The sequence below is a fragment of the Halichoerus grypus genome, chromosome 7 (genome assembly GCF_964656455.1).
Source record: "Halichoerus grypus chromosome 7, mHalGry1.hap1.1, whole genome shotgun sequence".
Classification (NCBI taxonomy): domain Eukaryota; kingdom Metazoa; phylum Chordata; class Mammalia; order Carnivora; family Phocidae; genus Halichoerus; species Halichoerus grypus.
In genome coordinates this window covers 120,016,091-120,041,223 of record NC_135718.1, presented here as the reverse complement: position 1 = coordinate 120,041,223, position 25,133 = coordinate 120,016,091, and the positions used below count along the sequence as shown (strand labels likewise).

The 25,133-nt window shown below is 42.2% G+C and overlaps 1 protein-coding gene across 5 annotated transcripts in view; it reads left to right on the top strand.

Moving 5' to 3' along the window:
• HHAT (hedgehog acyltransferase) overlaps nucleotides 1-25,133 on the top strand; it is a 331,516-nt gene that overhangs the window by 264,548 nt on the left and 41,835 nt on the right. For 4 of the 5 annotated variants that reach the window (XM_078078155.1, XM_036095714.2, XM_036095719.2 and 1 more), the window contains one exon: nucleotides 14,899-15,043. In XM_078078155.1, coding sequence (XP_077934281.1) covers nucleotides 14,899-15,043 — 145 coding nt within the window. Of the gene's footprint in view, nucleotides 1-14,898; nucleotides 15,044-17,920; nucleotides 17,989-25,133 lie in introns of those variants that run through there. The other variant, XM_078078156.1, reaches the window with a different exon arrangement.

Sequence of the window (25,133 nt, the reverse complement as noted above, 5' to 3'; positions counted from 1 at the left end):
CAAGCCAGTTAATATGCTATCATTGAGTTTCCTTTTTAGTCACCTGTTTCCCCACCTTAGATTAAGAATCACCTTGCCTCTTTTTGTGTGATTAGGAGTTTACTATCACCACTTCTTTCCAAACTCCCCAATAAAATTGAAAAATCCCTCAGAATAGTACTTTCCATGTAGTCAGATGTATTTGGAAATCTGTCAGCTCTCTTCGTTTCCTGGAGAACCTCTTCTGAAGCCCTTCCCTCCTCCTGGCCCATCTGGATCGTTTCCCTTCAGGTTGGCCATACAGCTGGCGTCCTGACATTTCCCTCCTCCTCTGTCTTGGGCTGAATCCCTGTATCGTGGGCCCCAGAACTCCTTGTTTTCTCCCCTCTGATTTGGTGGAGCACATCCTTTAGTAGCTGCCTTAGAAAAGCACCGTGAGCGATAACATGTTTTTGAGACCTTGTATTTCTCACACTGTCTTTATTCTACCCTCACCTTTGATTGATTATCTGAGCACTGAATTTTAAGGTTGAACGGTAATTTCTCCTGAAAATTTTGAAGATGTAATTTGTATTCTCGTTTTGAGTTTTACTGTTGAGAAATGCCATTTTGGTTTTTGATTCTTTGTATGTAATCTGTTTTTCTCTCCAGAACCTTAATGAAAATATCTTTGGTATTCTGAAATGCCACTGTGCCTGTTGGCCCAGAGTTTAGAGTTACTCTAATGCAGTTTATTGATTAAAAAAACCCTGTTACTACCTTCATTCATCATGGGGGGGGGGCAGAGAAAGGGGGAAACCCCAGGGTGTGTATGCCCATTACCCAGATTTTTAACCAACCTTCCTGTTTTCTTTCTCCATGGCTTACTGTTGCCATCTGTGGTATGTGGTGCCTCCAATGTGTAGGCCTCTGGGAATCTATCTGGTGTATGAATGACTCCTCTCTTTGATATCTACTGTCCAGGTGTCTCGGTCCTGCTAATTCCTCCATCTGCTCTCTATCTTATAAAAATGGGTTGATTTTGGTCACTTGCTTTTCACTTCTATTCCGTTCTTTGCCTGTGGATTTATTTTCAAATGTTTACTTGCTTTTTAATGGGGTTTTGAAGGAGCAGAGATATCTAATCTACTGTGTTTAACTGGATGTCATAGAACAGTTTTCTGTGCTGTTGGCCGAATCATTTTGGAATGCTTTACCTGTTTGTCAGTTTTAGATTTTTAAATATCAGGTTTGCTTAAAAGCAGGCCTTACCCTAAGCTGTTGTTTTTGTGTTTGAACAGATTATAGCTGAGGCCAGATCTGTCACATTTTAGGCTTATTTAATAGTCTCAAGGGACCTCAGTACTACCTGGAGAGGGCGATCCCCAGTGCCATGAACAGTCATAATTTGGGTGTGATGGTCATCTAGCTTCTATCTTCCCACCCATATGCCTTGACTCCATACTTAGGGAAGATAGCCAGGGTCTAAGGTCATTAAGTGGAAAGATTCCTAGATTTCCCTTTTTTATTCTTTTATTCTTTTTAAATTTATGAAGTCATTCGTGACCATATGCTCTTGAAAAGAAAACAGCTAAGACTGGAGTCCTCTAAGACAGCCATCCCCCCACCTCAACAAACACGCCTTGCTCTCTTTCTTCTTCCATGAGAGGTAACCATTGTTGTCAGATTAGAGTATGGCCTTCCATACATACCTTTACTACTGTGTGTGTGTGTGTGTTATAATAAATATATAAATATTCTAAAATTTGTGCTTTTTTCCTCCTCATGACATGTTTTGAAGATGTTTCTACATTAGTAGATGTAGATCTGCATAATTGGACGTGGCATGGATATATAATGTATTTAGCCATTCTTCTGTTGTTGAAGTTTTCGGTTGCTTCTAATTTTTTCTTTTGCAAATGCAGCGGCTGTGGAGATGCCTAGATATGCCTCCTTGTACATACATGTAAGTATTTCTTTAGAGCAGGTACCAAGAATAGATAGAGTAGGAGTTGGCAAACTGTGATGGCCCATGGGCCAAATGTGGTCTACTGCCTGTTTTTGTATGGCCTGCAACTAAGAATGGTTTTTATAACTTCAAACTGTTTTATTCAGTGGTCCATACTTTCCCTACTGATCTGAAAGATCATCTTTAATATATAGCAAATATCCAAATATACATAAATTCATTTTTTAGGCTCAGTTCTGTTGTATTGATCTACTTGATTCTTCCTATTTGAAATGCTAGAGTTCTATAGTATGTCTTGATTCCTGATATGGAAAGTCCCATGCCCCTTTTGGTTCTTTTTCCAAATTGCATTAGCTATTTTTGTACAGTGGCTCTTCCATATGAGTCTTAGAATTAGGGAAGTTCCTCAAAACTCCTTCTGGTATTTATATTGGAATTTGTCAGACTGGCATTAAAGTGTAGCTTAATTTGTGTAGAGTTAATATGTCTGTGATGCTGTCTTTCCAGTCATGAATTAGTTATGTATTCAAGTCTTCCCTTATGTTATTACACAATGATTATCATTTCTCCTTAGAAGTCTTGGACACTTCTTTGTGGATTATTGCTTTGGTATAGGAAAAATGCTGATTTTTGTTTTGAGTTGATCATTTTGCGTCTATCCTGTTTAAATCTTTTGTTAACTCTAGTAATTTGTCAATTGTTTCTTGTGAATTTTCTAGATTGATGGTCATATCATCCATGCCAACAGATTTAACCCTCGCTGCGTTTAATTGTCTTGTTGTATTGACTTAGTCTTTCAGTACGATTTTGAGTGATAGAGGAGAAAATGTCTTTTCCTTGAAACTAGTGAGAATACTTGGGGTTTTGACACATTATCTTTATCAACCTAAAGAAGCTTACTCTTTTACTATTTTTTTTAAATCATGAATGAGCATGCAGTTTTACCTAATATTTTATTGGCATCTATTGAGTGATCATAAGATTATTCTCCTTTAATTATTTAATCTCATGAATTACATGAATTTCTAATATTTTTAATATTGAATCCTCCTCCCATTCCTGGGATGAATTTTACTTGATTGAGAGGATTCTTTTAATCACTCCTATATTCAATTTACAGCTATTTAATTTAGAATTTTTAAGGTAATGTGTAGAAGAAAGCTTAACTTATGGTTTTCTTTCCCTATGTTGTCTCTTTATCACTTTAGTATCAGGGTTATACTAGCATCATGAAACCAGTGGAAGCTTCCCATGGTTTTTTATCCTCTGAAACAGTTTCCATGGAAATTGTCTGTTCCTTGATCATCTGGTAGAACTTGCTCATTAAGATCATCTGGGCAATTTTTCTTTGAACATAGAGCTTTGACCACTGTTTCTGTTCTACTATGGTTATGCTTTCTCAGGCCATCTACTTTTTCTATGAGAATTTTAGGTAATTTATATTTTCTAGATACTTTGTTTCTTAGCTACATTATCAAATATATCACTATATAATCTCCAAAGAGTTTTAAATTTCCTGTATATTATTACCTCTTGTTGTTTATTTGGCCTTGTTTTCTTAATTGATCATACTTGCTAACATTTATTCATTTTATTGTTCCTTCAATAGAAGTTTTTGGTTTACATCAATAAAATTTTTAAAAATTTACTGGTGTGTTAAGTTTTACAAATTTCTGTCTTTGTTGTTGCTGATTTATTTTATTCCATTGTTGGTGAGCATGGCCTTCATGATAACTTTTTAGAATATATTTGTCTTCCTTTCCTGGCTTAGTTTGTATTCAGTTTGATTATGATCCGCTTGTGTGTGAAAATTACATATATTCATTATTCTGTATATCTGTCTGTGAGACAGGCCTAATAATTCTTTCATTGGGATAAATTATACATGACATAAAATTTACTGTTTTAACTGTTTTTAAATCTACAATTCAAAGGCATTAAATTTATTCACAATGTTGTGCAGCCATTACCACCATCAATCTCCAGAACATTTTAATCATCTCAAACAGAAACTCTAAACCTATTAAGCAATAACTTCATATTACCTCCTTCCCCCCAGCCCCCAGGAACACTATTTTACTTTCTTTCTTTATGAATTTGATGATTCTAGGTACCACCTATAAGTGGAATCATGTAATTTTTTTCCTTCTGACTTATTTCACTTAGCATAATGTCTTTATGATTCATCCATGTTGTAGTGTACATCAGAATTTTTTGTCTTTTAAAGGCTGAATACTATTCCATCCTTGTATATCACATTTTGTTTATCCTTTCATCCATTGACAGACATTTGGGTTGTTTCCACCTTTTGCCTATTGTGAATAATATAGCAGTGAACACTGGTATACAAATATCTCTGTCTTTTGATTGGAGAATTTAGTCCATTTACTTTTTAAAAAAAGTTTTTATTTAAATTCCAGTTAACATCCAGTGTAATATTATTTTCAGGTGTACAATATAGTCATTCCACACTTCCATAAAACATTTAAAGTAATTATTGATAGATATGGACTGTTTCTATTTTGTTAATTATTTCTGACTGTTTTTTCTTTGTTTCTCTCTTACTCTCTTTGTGATATAATAATTTTATGTAGTGCTATGCTTTGATTCCTTTATCTTCTGTGTATCTGCTTTAGGTTTTTGCTTTGTGGTTACTATGATGCTTACATAAAACATCTTGTAACAGTCTGTTTTAAGCTAATAACTCCATTGAATGCAAAAGCTCAACATTTTTACACCCACCTGTTCTATGTTTTTGCTGTTACAATTTACATCTTTTACACTGTGTATCCATTAACTCATTTTTGTAGTTATTGTTATTTTTAGTACTTTTTCTTTTAACCTTTATATTAGATTTATAAATTATTTACCACCGCCATTACAACATTAGAGTGTTCTGAATTTATATACTTACCATTACCAGTGACTTTTATATGTTTTCCTATTACTAATTAGCATCCTTTTTTTTTTAGCTTAAAAAATCCCTTTAACATTTATTATAAGGCTGGTTTAGTGGTGACGAACTCCTTCAGCTTTTGTTTGGAAAACTCATTATCTATCCTTCATTCTGAAGGACAACTCTTCCAGGTAGAGTATTCTTGGTTGGCTATGTTTTTCTTTAAGCATTTTAAATACATTGTGCCACTCTCTTCTGGCCTGGAAAGTTTCTGCTGAAAAATTTGCTGATAGTCGTATGAGGGTTCCCTTGTATGTAACAAATTGTTTTTCTTGTGCTGCATTTAAGAGTCTCCCCTTGTCTTTATCTTTTGACAATTTAATTATAATCTGTCTCTGTGTCTCTTTAGATTTCTTATTTGGTACTTTTTAGGCTTTCTAGATCTAGATGTCTGTTTCTTTCTCCAGGTTAGGGAAACTTTCAGCCATTATTTTTTTGACTAAGCTTTCTTCCCCTTTCAGTCTCTCTCTTTTTCTTTCGAGACCCCTACAATATGTATATTGGTTGCTTGATGGTATCCATAAGTCCCTTAAACCATCTTTACTCTTTTCGTTCTTTTTTCATTTTCTACTCTGATTGGATAAATTCCACTGACCTGTCTTTGAGTTTGCTGATTATTTATTCCACTTGACCTAGTCTGTTTTTGAATCCCTCTATTAAATTTTCAGTTCAGTTATTGTATTATTAAGCTCTGTGATTTCTGTCTGGTACTTTCTGTCTTTTTGTTGAAATTCTCACTTTGTTCATACATTACTCTCTTGGCTTTGGTGAGCATCTTAATGACTATTATTTTAAACTCTCAATCAGGTAAAAATCACTTATCCTCATTTTGTTGAGATCTGTTTCTGGAGATTTATCTTCTTTTTTGTTGTTTGGAACATATTCCTCTGTTTCTTCATATTTCTTGACTCTCTGTGATGGTTTCTTTGCATTATATAAAAATGCCATCTCTCCCAGTCTTGACAGAGTGGTCTTGTGTAGAAGATGAACCACATCAGTCAGCCTGGCCTGAGCTTCTAATTTTTATCTCAGACCTTTGTGATTGTCCCAGTTCAAGTTAGGAGGAATGTGTGAATGACTGTACTATATTTACTACTCTACTTATCAGTGTCTGTCTAAGACCAGTTACTTAATGTCTCTGCTCTTTGGTTCCTCCTTTGTAAAATGGGAATAATTTTTTCTACTTAGGTAGCAATATAGGTTCTTTGTTCTTAGTGGCCCCCTTAGTTGAAGATGTGCTAAGACCTATTAGTGTCCCATAGGGGAGGATCACAGTCAGCACCTTGATGCAATATGATTAGAATCCAGACCCTCAAACAGTAGCTGGGAGGGTACGTATTTAAACCCCTTTTCAGGGAAAAACTGGGAGGTGGGAATTTTTGCCTGCTTACCCTGTGCCAGGACTTGTAGTATGGTCTCAGGAGAGTGCTTAGGAACTGCTTGTTTGTTTACCACAGTCCTGTGGGACTTGTGAATGGAAGCCCCATTGGCTATCAGAGCCAGGCCATTGGGGGAACCTATTACTTGGGCAGCAGCTGCAAAAGCTGGCATGCAGGTATGATTATAAGCTCCTTCCAGGGAGATACTGACAAATTAGAGTGAGCTGGAGGGAAAAGGTGAGGGAGGTTCTATTAGCTTCCCAGTGTCCTGCGAGAGTCCCAGTCCTCCTTTAGATGTGTGCTAAATTAGAAGCCTGACTCTCAGGCAGCATTTTTTTAAAGATTTATTTATTTATTTGGGGTAGAGTGAGAGAGAGAATGCAAGAACAGGGGGAGGGAGAGAGAATCTCAAGCAGACTCCCTGCTGAGCACGAAGCCCGACATGGGGCTGATCTCATGACTCTGAGATCATGACCTAAGCCAAAATCAAGAGTCCAATGCTCAACTGACAGAGCCACCCAGGCACCCCTCAGGAAGCAATTTTTAAAGTATGTAGATAGACCTCTTTCAGAGAAAGACTGCGAATTTTGCTTGCTCCCTCAGTGGTGAGCTCTGGGGGGAGAGCTATAACAAGTGTTCATGTGCCCCTTAAGAACTGTTTCTTTGTTTGCTAGTCTTGCAGGTCTTGTGAACACACGCACCTTTGGTATACTGCCTGTTCCTGTGATGGGAGTCTTAAAATTTGGGATGCTGGATGGGGGTTCAAAATTTATGTTCCTCAGGAAGAAGCCTTGAGTTGGGGGTTTTCTCCCAATTGTATGATGCTGTGCTGGGGGTGGGGTTTATGGCAAGAGTGTGTCTCAGCTTTGCCTACCTGTTAAGATGTGGGGAATTTTCTCATTTGCCTGATGTGTAGGAGTTGCTCGGCTAGTTTCTGGATTTCTTTCAGTGTAAATTTCTCCATGTATAACTGTACATTCAGTGCATCCATGGGAGGAAGAGGAGTGTAGGAGCCTCTTATGTTGCCATCTTGCTAGCCTCTCCTGTTCTAAGATTGTTTGCCCATTTAGGTTCCCTTGAGATTCCATATTAATTTTAAGATGAGTTTTTCTATTTTTGAAAAAAAAATCATTGGGATTTTGATAGGGATTGCATCGAATCTATAGATAACTTTGGGTGGTATTCTCATCTTGATAATATTAAGTATTCTAATATATGAATATAGATGTCTTTCTCTTTCTTCTTTAAGCAATGTTTTGTAGTTTTCAGTATGTCTTTTCCCTCCTTAGTTAAATTTATTCCTAAGTATTTTATTCTTTTTGAAGCTATTGTAAATGGAATTGTTTTCCTAATCTACTTTTCAGATTGTTCATTGTTAGTGTATAGAAGTGCAACTAATTTTTGCATGTTGCTTTTTATCTTGAAAGTTTGCTGAACTTTTTCATTAGTTGTAGCAGTGTTGTGTTTTTGTTTTTGTCTTTTTGTAGAATCTTTAGTGCTTTCTATGTATAAGATCATTTCACTTGCAATCAGAGGTAAGTTTTGCTTCTTCCTTTCCAGTTTGGATGCTAGACCTATTTTTATTCAGCTATTTTATATTCTTACTTTTGATCTTTTAGGTGTCATTTTCTGGGGGGATATGTTAAATCTCCTACTCTAATGGTGAATTCTAATAATTTTTTTAAGTTCCAGTGTCATTTTAAGCCATATTGTTCTTGAAAATATTGAGCCCCTGAAATTGACACTTGGTCAATATCTATCAACCATTACTAAAGGAACACATGCACAAGGTACTAGTTTTTGAAGTATCTGAAGTATTTCAAGAAATAAAAACATTTCTTGAAGATCTACTTTATATCTGGCACTGAAGAGAAGATTTCATTCTAGAGGAGAGGACACATATTGCTACACAGAATGTAGCAGGGAGCATGAAGACATTCAGTTAGAGGAATGTGTGAATGACTGTACTATATTTACTACTCTACTTATCAGTGTCTGTCTAAGACCAGTTACTTAATGTCTCTGCTCTTTGGTTCCTCCTTTGTAAAATGGGAATAATTTTTTCTACTTAGGTAGCAATATAGGTTAGCAATATAGGTTAAGCTCACATAGAGAATTTTTTTTGTATCAAAAACTGTGTATCTAAAACATATAGATTGATACTGTCTATCCCATGGGTTACAGAAACACAGAAAGTGGGTGACTGACTCTGTCAGAGTTAGAGTAACCTACATTGATCAAATGCCAATTGTGAACTAGGAGTCTGAGCTTGCTCTGGACAGCACAGTTAAAAAGTGGGGCCAGAACCTGAGCATCACTTGGGCTGGTCCAAAGCTGTTGGTCTTCTGAGCTGACATTGAGCTGGAGCGTGAAGAAGGAATTAGGAGGACACATTCTCAGTAGAGAAAACAGCTTCTGCAAGAGAAGTAATGTGTAAAGTCATTTTACAGAGATGTAAAAGTGTGTGCCATGTTGGAAGAACAGTGAATAGAGCTGTGTCATTAGTAGAGTAGAAGGAGTTAAGGTTGGAAAGTAAAATGAGGTCTGATTGTAAAGCGCCTTCTTTGGATTTTAGTCTGCAAGCAATGAAGAACCACCAAAATATTTTGTGCAGTGGAGGGACATACTCAGTGTGCTTGATGAACCAGAGGGGGAAAGACCAGAGAGGCTTCTGCAAAATCCAGAGCAGAGACATGAGGACTAGAAGCGAGGGCATATCGTTAGAAGAGCAAGAACACAGAGTAAGACAGTACTGTTGGCCATTCCAGAACTTTTAGGAGGACCTGGCTCCTCAAATATGGCTTAAGTTCTCTGATTATACCAAGAGCCAGTTGTTTGCTTAGTTATTCGAAAGTCCTCTGAAATTCCTTCATATGCTGTGTGGATTTCGCTGCTAAATTATAGCCTCTGCTGTTTTTAACCAAGCAGGATATCTCAACTCTGGAGCAGGTGACTCATCCATTTAAGCCAAACTGGCTTTATCTTTATCACTGTGATATTTGATTCTATCTCAGGAGCATGCATTGCTTAGATCTCAGGACCATGCATTGCTTAGATCTCAGGAGTAGAGATTGGAAAATTTAACTTCATTGACCAGATATATTTTGAAGCTCTGGACACTTACAAGAAGGAAGGAGGTGTTGCTTTTGGGTGCCTTCCTGTATTCATTTGGCTTGGATATAAGATGCAATGGAACATTAAGAAAGTCAGGAGATTCTGTAACTTATTTAGGGTAAAGAGAGAGACAGGTGTTAAGTAATGGCTGAGCACACAGTATGCATGGGTCTTAGGTGATACAGATTGAAGGACAGAGCTCACCATGCTGGGAGCAGCATGAGAGAGAGGGGTTATTCATGAAACACAGACTTCTAAATGGAAATGACCAGAGTGCCTTGGCAAAGGAAGCAAGGGGAGCAATGTCCTGGTGGGTTGGTACGGGATGGGACAGGAGTTCAAGTCCTCCTCCTGAGTGTTTTACTCTGGCCACCTTTCTCTTTCACAAGAGCTATAATTGTTTCTTTGGTTGTCTTTGGTCTCATCTTTATAGCCTGTGGGGTGTCTACCCTCGTTTGCTCCTCCTGGTCTCCACCAGTATCCCCCTTGCCATTTCCTTGTTCATCCTCTCTTACCCTCTGGTTACCATTTTTATTAGAAAATGAAAGGCTTCAGTGATTATATGGAAGAACTGTGTCCAGCTGCTCAAACCCACCCAATTTTTTTTTTTAGCTTCTCCCCATTTAAAAATAAACAGTATCAGGTCCCACTTGCCAAGCCTTTGTCAGTCTCCAGCAGCCATTCCTCCGGCCCATCTGCTCCCCCAGATGCTCAGCCTGTCCCCTCCTCCCAGCTCGGCCCCACATGCAGTCCCTGTGTGGATGAGTGTGGGCCCCACCTCACACAGCCGCTGCAGCCCCACCGCGCCATCTGCTTCCCACCCTCGCAGACGTTCTGAGAGTAACTTCTGACCCAGATTCCATGGACCACACCACCCCAGCACCCAGCTTGCTTGCCCCAGCCCAAGTCCTGTGATTTCCAGGGACAGGATGCTGACTGGAAAAGAGAGAGGGGTTTCCAGAGAGATAAGAATGAACACAGGAGCTGACTTCTCACAGCAGGAAATGCAAACTAGTTTGACAATTTAGTTCTGCCCTGAGGTTTACTTTGTTTGGGTTAGTTCCTCGCCTTTGAAAGCCAGTGTCTCAGAGAGAAGTTTAAAGCACTGCTAGACTGTCCTTCTACAGTATTTCCACACCCCACCTCTTCTTTTTTCCATCAGAGACCCCAAACTCAAACAGGAATTAGAGGTCTACCCTGGTCCTGACCTTCCAGGTGTTCTAAGGGGCTTGCTGTATCGAGGCCCAAAATCAAGTACCTTCTCTTGGGCCTGAAGAGTGGGTTATATCAACATTAACATGGAGAGAACCACCCCCCCCCAACCTTTCATTGAAGTAAGAATCCCTGAGGGAGAACTGGTCACCCAGTGTAGGAAGCGATACTTTCTGACCCGCTCCGCATCCCATTCTTCCTCCTTCCTCTGGGTCTGTCTGAGGGGTGTGAGGGAGAGGAGCCTTGGAACTGGTGCTACACCATGCCCATCTGTGGTTGGAAGCACAGGAGGCTCCTCTCTCAAGCTTGATGCCCCGGGGGTAGTGGGTGGGCTGGGGGGGCCACAGTGGGGCACTGTAAAGAGCACTTTCCCTGCCCTAGGATGCCTTTCTCTGGGCCCCGGGGGAAAGGGGGCACATTTTTGGCATTGCTCCTAATGAGGGAGGAAGGGAGGTGCTGTGCACCCATAGGCCAGGAGGGAAGTTGGCTTTATAATGAATATAGAAGAAAACATTTCACCTGCGCTCAAGAGACACTATTGACATTCTGGGCAGGACAGTTCCATCTCATACATTGCAGTATGTTTGCTATCCCTGGACCCTGCCTATCAAATGCCATAATTTTGATGTCCTTGAGACAACTGAAGTGCTCAGCAAGTTCTAAACATCCCCTGGGGCCCATGCCCTTCCCAGGTTCTTGCTGCCAGGATATTGGATTGCCATCGCTTCATCTATCTTCTGGGAAGGGACCATGACCAGACCAGAGTTCTTTTTTATTCTGTTATATTTGTGTTAAAATCAAATTCTGTTTACTGATCACTGCCTTATCTGATCAATTGGCAATTCTTATTTTTATACCTGATGACTCTTCATTGTACACTGACTTATTTCCCCATTTGGTTCATAGTCCCTCACATAAGTTTTTCTACCAAGGGGGGTCTTAAGCACCTCAGCCATGACTAACATATGAGACATGGTCCCTGCACATGGACAGACAGCCTGTATCCTAGATGTGAAGGACCACAAGAGTGATGACAGCAATTGCTATAGGATATCAGAGGAGAGTGTATAAAAGAAATCAAAGAGTTTAAAGTGGGAACCTTGGCCCTATGTCCCTAGACATTCAGAAAGTTGTATTTATTGATGGATCTCCCCTTGCCCATGTGACTTTTTCCTTCCTAGGACCCCTAAGTATGGAACCTACATCTAGAGTATAAACCAGTGGCTGAGGCCAGATGGTTCCCAAGGTAGAGAGAGAACCTCAGTGTCAAAACTGTCACCATCTATAGTGCATCCAGGGAATCCGAAGAGGAGAGATGAATTACAGCTGAGATTCATATCTCCTTTGCTATTAATATTAATCATGGGTTATCCACACAGGCCCCCTTTTTGCTCCTGGTCGCCTATCATTCTGCTCTCCCACTGATACACAATGAAGAGAAGTAATGCTCAGTCAAGTTTGCTGCTTGTTGGCAAGGCTAATTTTGTCAGTTCAGAGAATGGGGCTATTAGTTAAATCAGGTTTTTGGATTTTCTTTATCATCACCTACTTTGTCCCCCACCTGCTCACCCTGGGGGGTAATCAAGAACTGCCTGTGAGCATCTTGATTTCTCCTTTATATCTTTCTAGTTCATTGATTCCAACAGCCTACACCTTTAATGTTCTTGCTTAGTTTTTACAAAATTAACTCTTTATAAAAATTGAATTGTAGCCCTTCGTTTCTGATTTTAGATGTCCTCCCTTGTCTCTGAGAGCAGAGGCTCCTTCATATTTGCTATTATTTTGACTTTTCTTTTCCTAAGCAGAAATAGGAATTTATTGAATCATGTAGCCAAGTAATCACAGAAGCAAAGGAAGACCCATTGGAACTAGGGCCTCAGGTGCTGGAAAGAGAAGCCCTGTGTCTCAAGCACTCTCTCCCCTTCGTCTCCTCCCTTATTCTGCCCCTTGCCCCTCAGCTCTGCCTCCAACTAGCCTGGCCCTTGCCCCAAACCAGGTCACCTGGCGCCACAGCCCTGCTTAGAAGTCCAATGCAAAGAGTGTTTTCCTCTCTCGATATCTCTCAGTCGATTATTTAATAATTGTAATCATTTCCTGTAGAAAGAAAACCGCTCTGAGCTTAACCAAGCTATGTGTATTCTCTATCACTGACATTAATATGGAAAAGATTGCATGGGGCCTTTGAATTCCCCTAACAGGATGTAAGGTTGGAGGACACGGATGAGGTTAGAACAGAAGTGGTAGAACATCTGATTCACCGGGTCCCTTAGAAATCAAACATGTTATCAATGGTCCTATACCTAGAGAGAATTATTTGGACACATTTATGCCAATTACAGCAATTTATATTTTATGATTTATTATTCTGGATTTTTCCCCTGTCTCCCTGCTTCCTCTCACCCTGTCTCCCCAGTTACTGCTAACTGAGTCAGTAATACCCAGAAAATATCTTCTCCTGCTCTAAAATGTGGAAACCAGTAGATTAATGTCTCCTTATTCTCAGAGGTGAAGAGTACTGAGTTACAAGCCTGCTTCGTCCCCATTTCTCTTTCATCACCAGTTTTTATACTGTGTGTTATCTCTTATCTGGTCTTGCTTGATAGTATCCCCTGTACGTGCTTGTGGCCTCTTTTAGAACAAGGGAGAGACTAGAGGTCATCTTGTCTGGGCAGCCTCTAACCAGGGACATGTCAGCATCATCTGAGAGCTTTCTAGAACGATCATGTCCAAGCAGATGACTCAGGCAGTGCCTACCACACAGCTTATCCATGAGAAGGCCACACTTTCACATATGGTGGCAGTAAAACCATGCTCCAAGGTGATGCTGGAGGAGAATGCCATGGATGGGGAGGTGTATGGTAGCAGTGGCATCTGAGCATATAGAATAGAAGCTGGGACTGGCAGGAGAGAAAAAGGAGAGGGGGTCAGAAATTCATTTCTCTAGGTTTCCAGAGGACACTGACCAAGGCTTATACAGTAGCCCCAGATGATCCATAGCAGGGTACTCAGAACTAAGTAAACCCCCTGCTGGAGACACTCTCTAGCTTAATCCTTTTTGCCCATTAGAAATTTGGGTAATTCACATTTCTATTTTTTTTTTTTTTAAGATTTATTTATTTATTTGAGAGAGAGAGAGCTGGGAGGGGAAGGGCAGAGAGAGACAGAAAATCCAAGCAGACTCCCCACTGAGTGTGGAGCCTAATGCAGGGCTGGATCTCACAACCCTGAGATCATGACCTGAGCCAAAATCAAGAGTTGGGTGCTTAACCGACTGAGCCACCCAGGCGTTCCCAGATTCCTATTTATAATTGGAGCACAGCTGAAATCAGGATGCACGTGACCCCAGAGATGTGTAGGTTTCAGAAGGATATTCAGAAACGATCTCTAGACCCTTTGCTCTGTCTTTTTTCCCTGCCTTTGGATTAGCCTGAGGTATTTGTCGGAAACCCTGGGGCCCTTTGGCCCAGTGGTTGCACTGCACCTGGTTCTCATGCTGCATGCACAGGCCCGAAGGACAGCGCCCGCAGGCGTGCTGACGGCCCTCACACACTCTGGGCGCAGCGCTGTGATCTCACTCGGTGAGGCCAGCAGAATGGTCAGTGCCGAGAAAGAAAGGCTTTGCTTGCTTTATGCAATCCCCAAGAAGACATTAAAAGGGGAGGAAAAAGTGCAGTGAAGACCTCAGAGGGATGGGCAGAATTCTTTACCATCAGTGCTGGAAACCACTTCTCCATTTCCTGCATATTCAGGTGCTGTGGCAGGCGATCATCGTGTGACCCTGCTACAGGCTCACTCCCAGTGGGGTCTGTCCCCTGAGCTCTGATTCCAGGAAGGAGGGCGGCTTGTGCTGATTCTCCTGCACCCTCTTAATGGGACTCCTAAGAGTGGGTCAGACTGACAGGGTGGCTTCCCAGAGTCACATTAACTGGCCCAGAAGATCACCCCGAGCTTGACCTCATGACATGGAGCTGTGCTGGTCATCAGGGAGAGTTCTCGTACCTGTAGGTTTGCAGAGAACATGTGGGGGCATTCCAGCCAAATCTGAGCTAGCGTCAGTGCTCGTGTCACACGTCAGGGGGAGCTTGTTCCCGTTTGGCAGGAGGAAGCAACAAGTTGGGGGCGAGTCGCTTCTTTCCTTAGACCAGAGTGCACGTGCAGTGGGAATAGAGGTTTTGGGAGCAGTCCCAATCCCGCCCCGCTCAGGCTCCAGGGTGGGCGTCCTGACCCCACCTGGTGCCTGACAGGGGCCGGCGGCACCTCAGCGCTGTTTCTCCGCCACCAGGATGACACATCGCCTGTGTTCCCCGCAGGTCCAGTTCCTCTCCCCACAAGCCCGCCGCCGATTCCACGCCGCCCTGGCATCCTGTTCCACCTCCATGCTGATCCTGTCCAACCTAGTGTTTCTCGGGGGCAGTCAAGTGGGGAAGATCTACTGGAACAGGATCTTCATACAAGGTAAGTTGCCCAGCAGTGCCATTTTCAGTCAACTTCTTCTTTTCCACGTGTGCTCTTGGTACCTTGAATGGATTTAGGGGGAGGTGTTCATTGTTCATGGTATGTGACCCTTGAAATACCGCCCAGAAACAATTCCCTGCATTGAGCTGTGACTTTCAGGGTCCCCTCCTTTGCTGTACCTCTGATCTATCACATGCGGCACGGAACATTACAACGTACTATCCCACCTCTCCCAAACTCTACCTTTGCCTTCTGCTAAGTTAGTGCTCCGGTTTTTAAAATGTTTCCTAATCTTCCTTCCTCATAATCCCAGCCTTCAGTATACTCCAGAGTCTGTTTCATTTCCACTCTGAACGTCCCACCAGGGAAGGTCCTAGAAGCCCCGCTGTGCTCCCTTGTAGCTGTGGGTGTGGCACCTGGGTTTGCCAGGCTCTTTGTTGTGGATGTTTTTGTCTGAGCGCTGGGATGCCAGCAGTACTGGTCGACCTCATGTTTACTGTGCAGTAAATGGCGTGTCCCCGTGTCCACCGCAAAGCCACACCCGCAGCAGGTAAAATGCTAGTCTGTGGGAACTACTGTGAAAACGTTGCATTAACAATCAAGTGTCATTTATTTATGGGCGCAGTTCCTCGGGCTGGAACTGAGAGTTCTATCACAGCCTTAAAGGAATCGGGAGAGTGGGAGCTGCTAACAGTGCCCGTTGCCAGTTCCCTGGATGTGAAGAGCAAAGGTCCCCTGCTCTGTTTCCCTGACCAGCAGCGTGGTTTTGTGCCTTTGGTGTGGGAAGTTTGGCCAAGCGGCAATGACGTGACTGCACGGCCAGGCTATCATCTCTACGTCTGGGTCCCTGAGGGGCCGGCGATGCTTTCACTGCAGCTTTTTTCATACCAGAAATAACCCTAGTACAGCTGTGCAATCCCAGAATGCCAGGTCACAAGTCTAAAGCGTGGCAGCTCGGGGGGAGCCAGACTCACAGGGGTCACGAGAGAGCCCTGCTCTGCTTTCCTCTCGTCATTACAAAGCCCTCTTTGATCTTGCTTTCTGAGAAATGTCTTAGCTGATCGTTCCTGAAAAGACAATGTGCTTTTTAAGTGGAAGCTGTCCTTTAATAAAGATGGAAGCTAATGGGGTGCAGAGGATCTAAAGATAAACAGCACCCCTCGTCGTGGGCGATAGTGTCCTACTTTTCTTGCCTCCAACCACGGTACGTAGCATGATGCCAAGAACACTGGGACTCAGGGAGAAAATGCTGACTTGGGGTTTGCTGGTCACATGAGCACAAAGGCTCTGAGCTTTGCTTCAGGAAGTCAAACATCAGGTGTTTGCTACTTCCAAGGCCCTGAGAATAGAGGATTAAAAAGACAAGCACCCACACATGTAGGAGCCAAACGTGCAAACAGAAATGTGCCGCAGACTGAGGTAATGTTATGCCGGATGTGTGAGTGAATTGCTAGAGGTCACAGGACAGAGTGGCTTATCTTCCCATGAAAGCTGGATCTCACAGAAGAGGTGGCATTGGAATTGGAGTTTTGGGCATTCAGTAGGAACTTGCCAGGTGGAGAAGGCAGGTATATGGGGTAATGAGCACTAGCTTCTGTGTCAGATCATTCTAAACTCTCAGTGATCTTTCCCCATAGACGTTTGTTTTTATCACAGTTCAGTGCAGGACCAGTGGCTTTTTCTAGGCAGTGACTCTAGGACCTAGAATGTTTCTATTTTGATTCTCTGCTGTCTTGTGCTGGCCTCATGGAGGGAATGAGAACACAGGGATGGTGCCCAAGTGCTAAATAGCCCTGCCAGCAGTACCACACGGCATTTCTGCTCATGTTCCACTGGCCAGAGTGAGTCATGTGACTGACCCAAGTGCAAGGTAGGGAGATGTGGGGAAGTACACAGACATTAGTAGGTTATGCTCAGGAGGAGAGGACATGAGGCAGCCTGGAGATGCCCAAGAGGCAGTTAAAAATGTGTTAGACCATGAAAAACAGTATGGAATTTCATCAAAAAATTAAAATAGACATACCATATGATCCAGAAATCCCACTACTGGAAAGTTACCCAAAGAAAATGAAAACACTAATTGGAAAAGATAGGTGCACCCTTATGTTCATTGCAGCATTATTTATAATCGCCGAGATATGGAAGCAACCTAAGTGTCCATCAGTAGATGAGTGGATAAAAAGATGTACATATACATAATGGAATATTACTCGGCCATAAAAAAGTTATCTTGCTATTTGTGACATGGCTGGACCTAGAGGGTATCATGTGAAGTGAAATAAGTCAGACGAAGAAGGGCAATATGATTTCACTTATATGTAGAATCTGAAAAAACAAAATAAACAAAACCAGAAACAGACTTGTAAATGCAGAGAACAAACTGGTGGTTGCCACAGGGTGTGGGGGGATGGGCAAAATAGGTGATGGGGATGAAGAGGTACAAACTTTCAGTTATGAAATAAGTAAGTCACAGAGATGAAAGAAAAGTACAGCATAGGGAGTATAGTTAATATAGATTATAATAATGTCATATGGTGACAGATGGTAACTATACTTACTGTGGTGAACATAGCATAATGTACAGAATTGTTGAATGACTATGTTGTGCATTTGAAACTAATATAACATTGTATGTCAACTGTACTTCAGTAATAAAATCTTTTTTTAAATGTAAGTTGCAGTTGGGGAGGGTGAAACTAGGAGCTGTGGGAGTCAAGGGCATAAAGGCAGGTGAGGTGATGGGAGTGGATACAGTTAGCCAGGGAACAGGCACAGAGTGAGAAGAGAACAGGGTGGGAGGTGGCTCCTGGGCATGTGGGCATTTAAAGGGGCAGAGGAAAGATAGTAGCTAAAAGATGTTCTTTCTGTTTCTCAAAGGCATCAAGATCCAAGCATGATTTGCCCTGCACCCTGTGGAGCTAACATCTGGCACACAGGGGTCAGGGCTCTGCTTCTGCCGACGTGGGTCCTGCTATGGCCCATGACTGGATCTCTGTTGTATCCTTGGAGCCAGGTGCCTGAGTCCTGGAGACCAAATTTCTAAATATGGAGGGCTCTATGCAAGCATTTGTCTCGGGGTTCTCAGGACGGGGAGGCTCAGCTGAGAAGGCATTTACTGTGTCAGAGATTCTTTCAATCAGCCTGATCCCATCTTCGCCGATCTGTCCCCTGGGCCTCCTGAGTCAGGGAATGTCTACTGGGAATTTGACAGTTGTCTCACTTGTCTGTTCCCCACTGTGGGTCTTTGTCTCTGAGTGAATTTCAGTATCTCCTGGAGGAAAGTAAACCAGATGGTGCCAAATCCTCCATCCTTAAGGACTCTGGATTTCTCTTCATAACTAATTTGATTGACCTGATAGAAGATCAGTATGAATATTCATGTTTGGGTACCAAAAATACTAATGAGTTTATAGGATGCTTCCTCATACTCTGCTGGGGTGTTATATTAGCTTTCTAAAATGAAAAAAAAAATCTGAATTCTGAAACTCCTCTGGCCCCAACGGTTTCAGATACGGGATTGCTGTCCTATACATGTAGCTGCTGCTGAATGAGCCGGGACTCTAACACCGTGGTTGTCTCTGGCCACTTCCTTCAGCCACATGGAACCTGCTGTTCCAAGACCCACCTCTGCTCACTGAGGAACATGCAGTGGAGTGAGTGAGGGGATGGGGAGTTCAAGCTCATATTAGATTCCCAGGTTTAATGGGAAGGTGGCCCTTCCCTGGGGGTAACCAGCCTGGTCCCTGTGCACCTTGATCCTTGAGGGGCTGGGACCTGCTGTGATGACAGGTGGTAGCAGGTGTCCCTCTAACAGATCTTGCCTTGGTGAGTCCTGGAAGAGCAGGGAGGGGACAGCCAGGTGTCTGAGGATAGGGATTATAGAAGACGTTGCAGATTCCAGCCCTCCCTCCCATACAGTGCAGGGGCTGAGAGGATACAGCCTCACTAGTTCTCAGGGAGCCTCTTTACTGCATCACTGATGTCCCTGGAAGCATCTCATGATAGCCTGGAGGAGTTAAGGCCACTGTCTCCCTATCTCGGCTCAGATCTGTTTGCTTTAAGCTACAAAGCTTGTGTTAGTAACGGATGTAAAAACCTCTAGCCTGGTCTCTGTGGGGTTGGGGATACCAGACTGTGAAACCAGACCCTTCCCTTTCTGCTCTGCACACTGCCCTGCTGCCCAGGACAGTGGACCATGCCAGCCAAGGGATGGGAGTGCTAAGCGGCCCTCTGAGGGCTCTGGGATGCATCACACACAAATCATTTTGATCAAGTGTTTTCTCTGCCGCAGAGGTTGGAGAAGTAATGTTCAATTAATTGTGGAAAATAAGAATCTATATCTTTGCCTTTAAAAAAAAAGTCCCCAAATTTGTGCTATTGAAATTTACTTCCAGCAGCTTGAGGAATTTGAATGTTTGGGCCTCAGACATTTAAGGAGCCTAGCTGGATCCCGGGATCTGAGAAGGATGTGGTCTGGGGATTTGGTCCCTAGGCCTGCTCTCGGAGGGACCCCGCTGTGTGATGCTTTGCGGAGGCAAACTCAGGTTGCTTCTTACATAACCCTTTGGCTTTCAAAAGCATTTTGTTGTTGTTGTTGTTGTTGTTTTAAAGATTTTATTTAGTCATTTGACAGAGAGAGACACAGCGAGAGAGGGAACACAAGCGGGGCGGGGTGGGCGGTTGGGAGAGGGAGAAGTAGGCTTCCCACTGAGCAGGGAGCCCGATGCGGGGCTCCATCCCAGGACCCTGGGATCATGACCTGAGCCGAAGGCAGACGCTTAACGACTGAGCCACCCAGGCGCCACTCAAAAGCATTTGTTGATGGCAAGAGCTCTCTCATGTCTGCCTTATCCTTGATGTTGAAGTGTAAGTTCATTTCCTGAACAAGCAGATGATGACTGCTCTGTAACTCAGAAATACGAGTGAGTTATAACTCTCAAGTCTGCAAGACCAAGCTCCATAAACCAGCTGTGTCTCAAGCATCCTCGCAGTGCCCTGTAGTCCTGTGACAGTAGGGGAGAAAAGGTATTCAGCAGGGCTCAATAGACTTTGGGAATATATCTGGCCTTGAGGAGGCCGAGGGCTTCATTAGTGTTGTTTGGGTGCAGGGTGGCATTCCTTCTGGAAAGACCATCCACTTTTGTTAGCAGTAGGCAGGGGCGCTATAAAAAAGGGACTTAATCATTTCCCAGGAAGTGGGTTTTGCAGTGCCAGGAGTTTGGTAGGGACATGGCATCTAACCAAAATTTTCCTGCCTAACTTCTCATTACACACACACACACACACACACACACACACACACACTCCCTCCCTCCCTCCTTTTCTTGCCTGATCTAGTTTGGCAAACCCCATCTCAGCACTTAGCTCCTGGAGTGGCCCTGTGCCAAGGCAAGGAGAATTTGCTTCTTTTCCCTCCAGATTGCAATGAGGGAGGAACTAGTAATTTTATAATGCAGGTCAGAACCTTTACACTCCCCATATTCACTTACTATTTCTAGCTGAGAGAGAAGAAAGTATATTTTCTTCCTGATTACTAGCTTGTCCAGACAGTTTATTTGTCTCCTGACTCAAATGGCTCCCGACAGGCATTTTATTTAAAGCTGAACTGGGGTATCTGATACACTGGGAATTCAGGAAGGCTGTGGTTAAATAGAAGCTCATTCCCCTCACATCTTGTTAAGTTCTTGGGACTAAGATTTCATTTTTGTTGAGAGAAGACAGGGGGCAGTCGTCAGTGTCTCGGGGGCCTTCCCTGTGATTACGTTGTCTCGCTGTCTTCAGTAGCCTTTACCTTCAAAGGAAGTTTCTTTTGCTCTGATTGATTCTGCTTCTGCCTCACTGGATCCCCTGCAAGTTCTAGAAGAGTTAGAGGAGCAGGAGATTCCCACCCATTGTACTAGTGGTAAAGTTGATATGTAGAGATAGGTTATACGGTTTATCCATGGTTACACATTGGTCCATTTATGGCCATTCTTGGAATCTGAATTTCAAGACTTTCAGAGGTCTTGGTTTCTTTATTTCTTTTTTTTTTTTAAAGACTTTATTTATTTATTTGCCAGAGACACAGCGAGAGAGCACAAGCAGGGGGAGCGGCAGAGGGAGAAGCAGGCTTCCCGCTGAGCAGGGAGCCTGATGTGGGACTCGATTCCAGGACCCTGGGACTATGACCTGAGCCAAAGGCAGACACCCGACCGCCTGAGCCACCCAGGCACCCCAGAGGTCTTGGTTTCTTCTTTACTCTATGCCATGTGGTCATCCAGATGGCTTGGGCATGGGTACTTCAGGCCAAGTCACTAGGTATAGGACACAAGAAATAGTGGAGTGGGCGTTCTTATCCAGCAGTGCGCCTGGGGTTATGTTAAAGCTGAGAGAATTTCTAAAACATCTAGAAAGGATTTTGAGTCATAGTACATGTAAATACTACTTTCTGTGAGGTTGTGGGAAACTTTTTCCTGTTAACTAGGAGTTTCTGTGAATTCATTTGGAAAGAGTTTTATGGAATATGGGAGCATTTTAAACTGGTCTTTAAATAGATATCACGTAAAGACTAGTAGAACTTAGACACCATTAATCAAATAAAAACCATTTTGATTTCTTACTATTTTATTAACATGTAATATTTGAAGTCTCTACCTCACACTGGCTCCAATCTACCTGCCCTCTATCATATATGTGCAGGGTGATATTCAAAGTATATTACAATCAAATCATTATGTTATACACCTTAAAGTAATACAATGTTGTATGCCAATCATATCTCAATAAAACTGGGGGGAAAAGGGAAAAAAGTATATTACAAATGTGTTAATAGAAATTAAAATCAAACCAAAATGATTTTAAATAAGTAAGTCCCCTTTATTCTCTGTGTATCGAGCTGCTCGCCACATGGTATATATTCACTACATACAAGGATATCTGCAGCAGGATTCCCAGACCTGTACTCTAAGGACCACACCAGGAAATCACTTGGGATTTCAGTGCATGTGTGGTTTCTGAAATGAACCACACATCCTAGAATTTATGTTATTAATTTATTTGACTGCTTATCACAGTTACTGTAATACCTTCTGCTACGGGTGCAGGAAGAGTTCAGCACCAGCTGGGCCAGCACATGCCAGATGAGGATAAAAGGGGAGTGCCCTGCTGTCTGCCCACTGCTTCTGGAACTAGTGCAAGGATAAAGTCTGAAATGGTAACTACTCTAGTCTTTATCATGTACCAGTAGCCAAGAGACCCTTTTCCCCATACTGCCTCCACCAGTCACTACTGAGCATTTGTTAAAAGTATTAAAAATTAAGTATATGTAATGCGGGATTCAGTAACATTTTGTAACAGAAGGAAATTGAGCAAGTACTATCATCACCAGGTGTCTCAGCTTTGGGACAAATTCTTTTGTGCAGCAGGACCCATTGTTGGGTTTGTTTCCGTTTACCACTGCACTGGGCACTGACCCCCTGCTTTATGCCACAACCTGCATTTATTTCCTGTGCTTCCTGTAACCAGTCATGACAAACTTGATGGCTTAAAGCAATATAAGTTTATCTCTCGCTGTTCTGGAGGCCAGAAATCTGAATTCAGTTTGCTAGACCAAAGTCAAAGTGTTGGCAAGACTGGTTTCTTCTGGAGGCTCTAGAGTAGAATCTGTTTCCATCTTCCAGAGGTCACCTACATCCCTTGGCTCATGGTTGACCTTTCTCCTCTTCTAATTATGCTCTCTGTCCCTCTATTTCCGTCCTCACTGTGCCTTCTGTCTTATTCCTCGTGTCTTTTTTATAAGGAGCCCATGGTTACATCAGACCCACCTGGATAATCCAGGATAATCTTCCCATATCAAGATCCTTAACTTGATCACATCTGCAAAGTCCCTTTTGCCAAGTAAGGTGGCCTTCATGGGTTTCAGAGATGAGGGCATGGTCATCCTTGGAGGAGCCGTTATTTATTCTGTAACCGCACAATAAGGTGCTGACTGTGATCAGACAGGACATCCGTTCTGTGGCACCACGGTGATAGATTCTTCCTAAAGAGCTTTGATTATAAAATAGCAAATTGGATATGCCACTAGCTTCATTAAAATGAGAATCAGCCTGTAAAAAGAAATGGTACTTGAATTTCACAGAAGTATGCATGTGAGGTTTGTTATCTTGAGGGTATTTAGAAAGTCATATTCAGGGGAAAGCTACAGCTTCGCCTGCTCAGCTCAGTTCCCCATTCGTTGGGAACAAAGCTCTCCCATCCCACTCTCAATCTGTGCCATTCTGCTGGGGCACACCCTACACCTGAGATCTTGGGTTCAGCATGTGACCGAGACTGGCCAGTCAGTGTGGCCCATCTCCCCATGCAGAGAAATTCCAGAGTTTCTGTTGGAACTGTCAGGAAGGAAAAACGTTCTTTCCTTTGCTGCTGTGGAGGAGTCAGAACATTGGGCTGGAGCTGGGGCAGCCCTCTTGGCACCACCAGGGGGAGCCAAGTAGCAAGAAAAGCCAACTCCAAGGAAAGCCCAGCTGCATGTTGGATGCTATAGTTTTGAGATGACCCACCGCCACGTATTTTTAAGCCCCTAGATCCAGGAGTTCTTGAAGCTAACATATCTGTGTACTTTCCAGTTATAGGAATTTATTTTTGTTTATTTTTTTTTTACTCAACTCATGTTGGCAGACAGTTCTCCAGGGTTCTCTTGTGTTTGTGCATATCTTTTGACTCTCTTTCAGACCATATTTCCAAGAATATTTGTATAACAAATATCTTTAGAAGATGGAAATTATATCTTTCTCCAAAGTAAAGGGTATTTGTTTACCATTCAGTATAATAAATATAACAATTCAGTATAATAAAGATAATATCCTTCTCTGGGACAAGGTCAGGCAGGCTTACTGCTCGTTATAAAATATTTGGATTTCCTAAGCCTGGGTTTATCTCCTATGAATACCTCACTGCCTGTGCAGGCATCGCCTGGCTCTCTTTGCGTTGCATTGTGGGATGAGGGGCTCAGGAAAATGGCACAAATGCTCTGGCTACTGTTACTGCTCTGAGTAATAAAGTCCTTCGTCTCTGACCCAAGAGTCTTGTGTCTTCTGCCAGCATCCTGAAATTGTGACAAGCTAATTTGTTAATTGCAAGTAGGGTAAAATCTCAGACCCTTCAGTGACTGACAATCCAGTTTGGTTGGGTTTCTGTCACTTGTAACCAAAAGCAGCCTGATTAATGTAGATTAACCTAAAAAATGTAGGTAGAACATACCACTCTGACAGGTTCTTAAGGGAAGGATACTTGGGGAGATTCTTGTATACTGAATCATTTTTTTCATAGAACCAGTTTTGGCTTCTGTTCTTCCTAATACAGAAAGTTGGAAAAATTGTATACCCTGTTATGCTTTGTAATGTGGGCATCTAAATTCTTCTATTATAAATTTAAATAAATATAAAAGATCTCATTTTTGCCATAATATGAATATCGATATTTAAAAATAAAATTGATACCTTTAAATAGTATAGATTGTAAGTAATTTAGTGATTTGCTATCCACCATCATCCTTTTAAAATGTATATGGGCAAGACCTCCTTTCACAGTGATATTTCCTTGATCTATTTGTATTTCATTTCTCCCACAGAATTTTGTCTTGTTTAAAAGTTACTTCTTTTTTCGGGTATCCTACTTCTCTGTAGCATTGTTGTGTTGTTTGTTTGCTTTTTGATTACCGTAAGGCTAGAAACGTAAACATTTCTCCTAGACTGAGTCATTATTACTATTATTATTAGTGCACAACTCAGTACAAAAATGATAACAATAACAAGTAATTATTAAACCTAAAATGTGAAATTTTATTAGAAATGCATTTCCCTTGAGGTGAATAATGTAAGCATTTGTGGTTATTTGAGTTAAGGAATTTTGTAATTATCCCTTTATTTTGTCCCTCTGTTTTCAAGCTTTTTATTAAAATATGGCCCAGAAACATGCACATAAGAATTTTCTCTAAGTGAACACACATGTGTGACTGGTGCCTAGAGGTCCCTTCTTAGGACTCTACCAATTACTACCTGCCCTTAGGTGACTATTCTGGCTTCTAAATGCACATCTTTTTGTTACAGAGCTT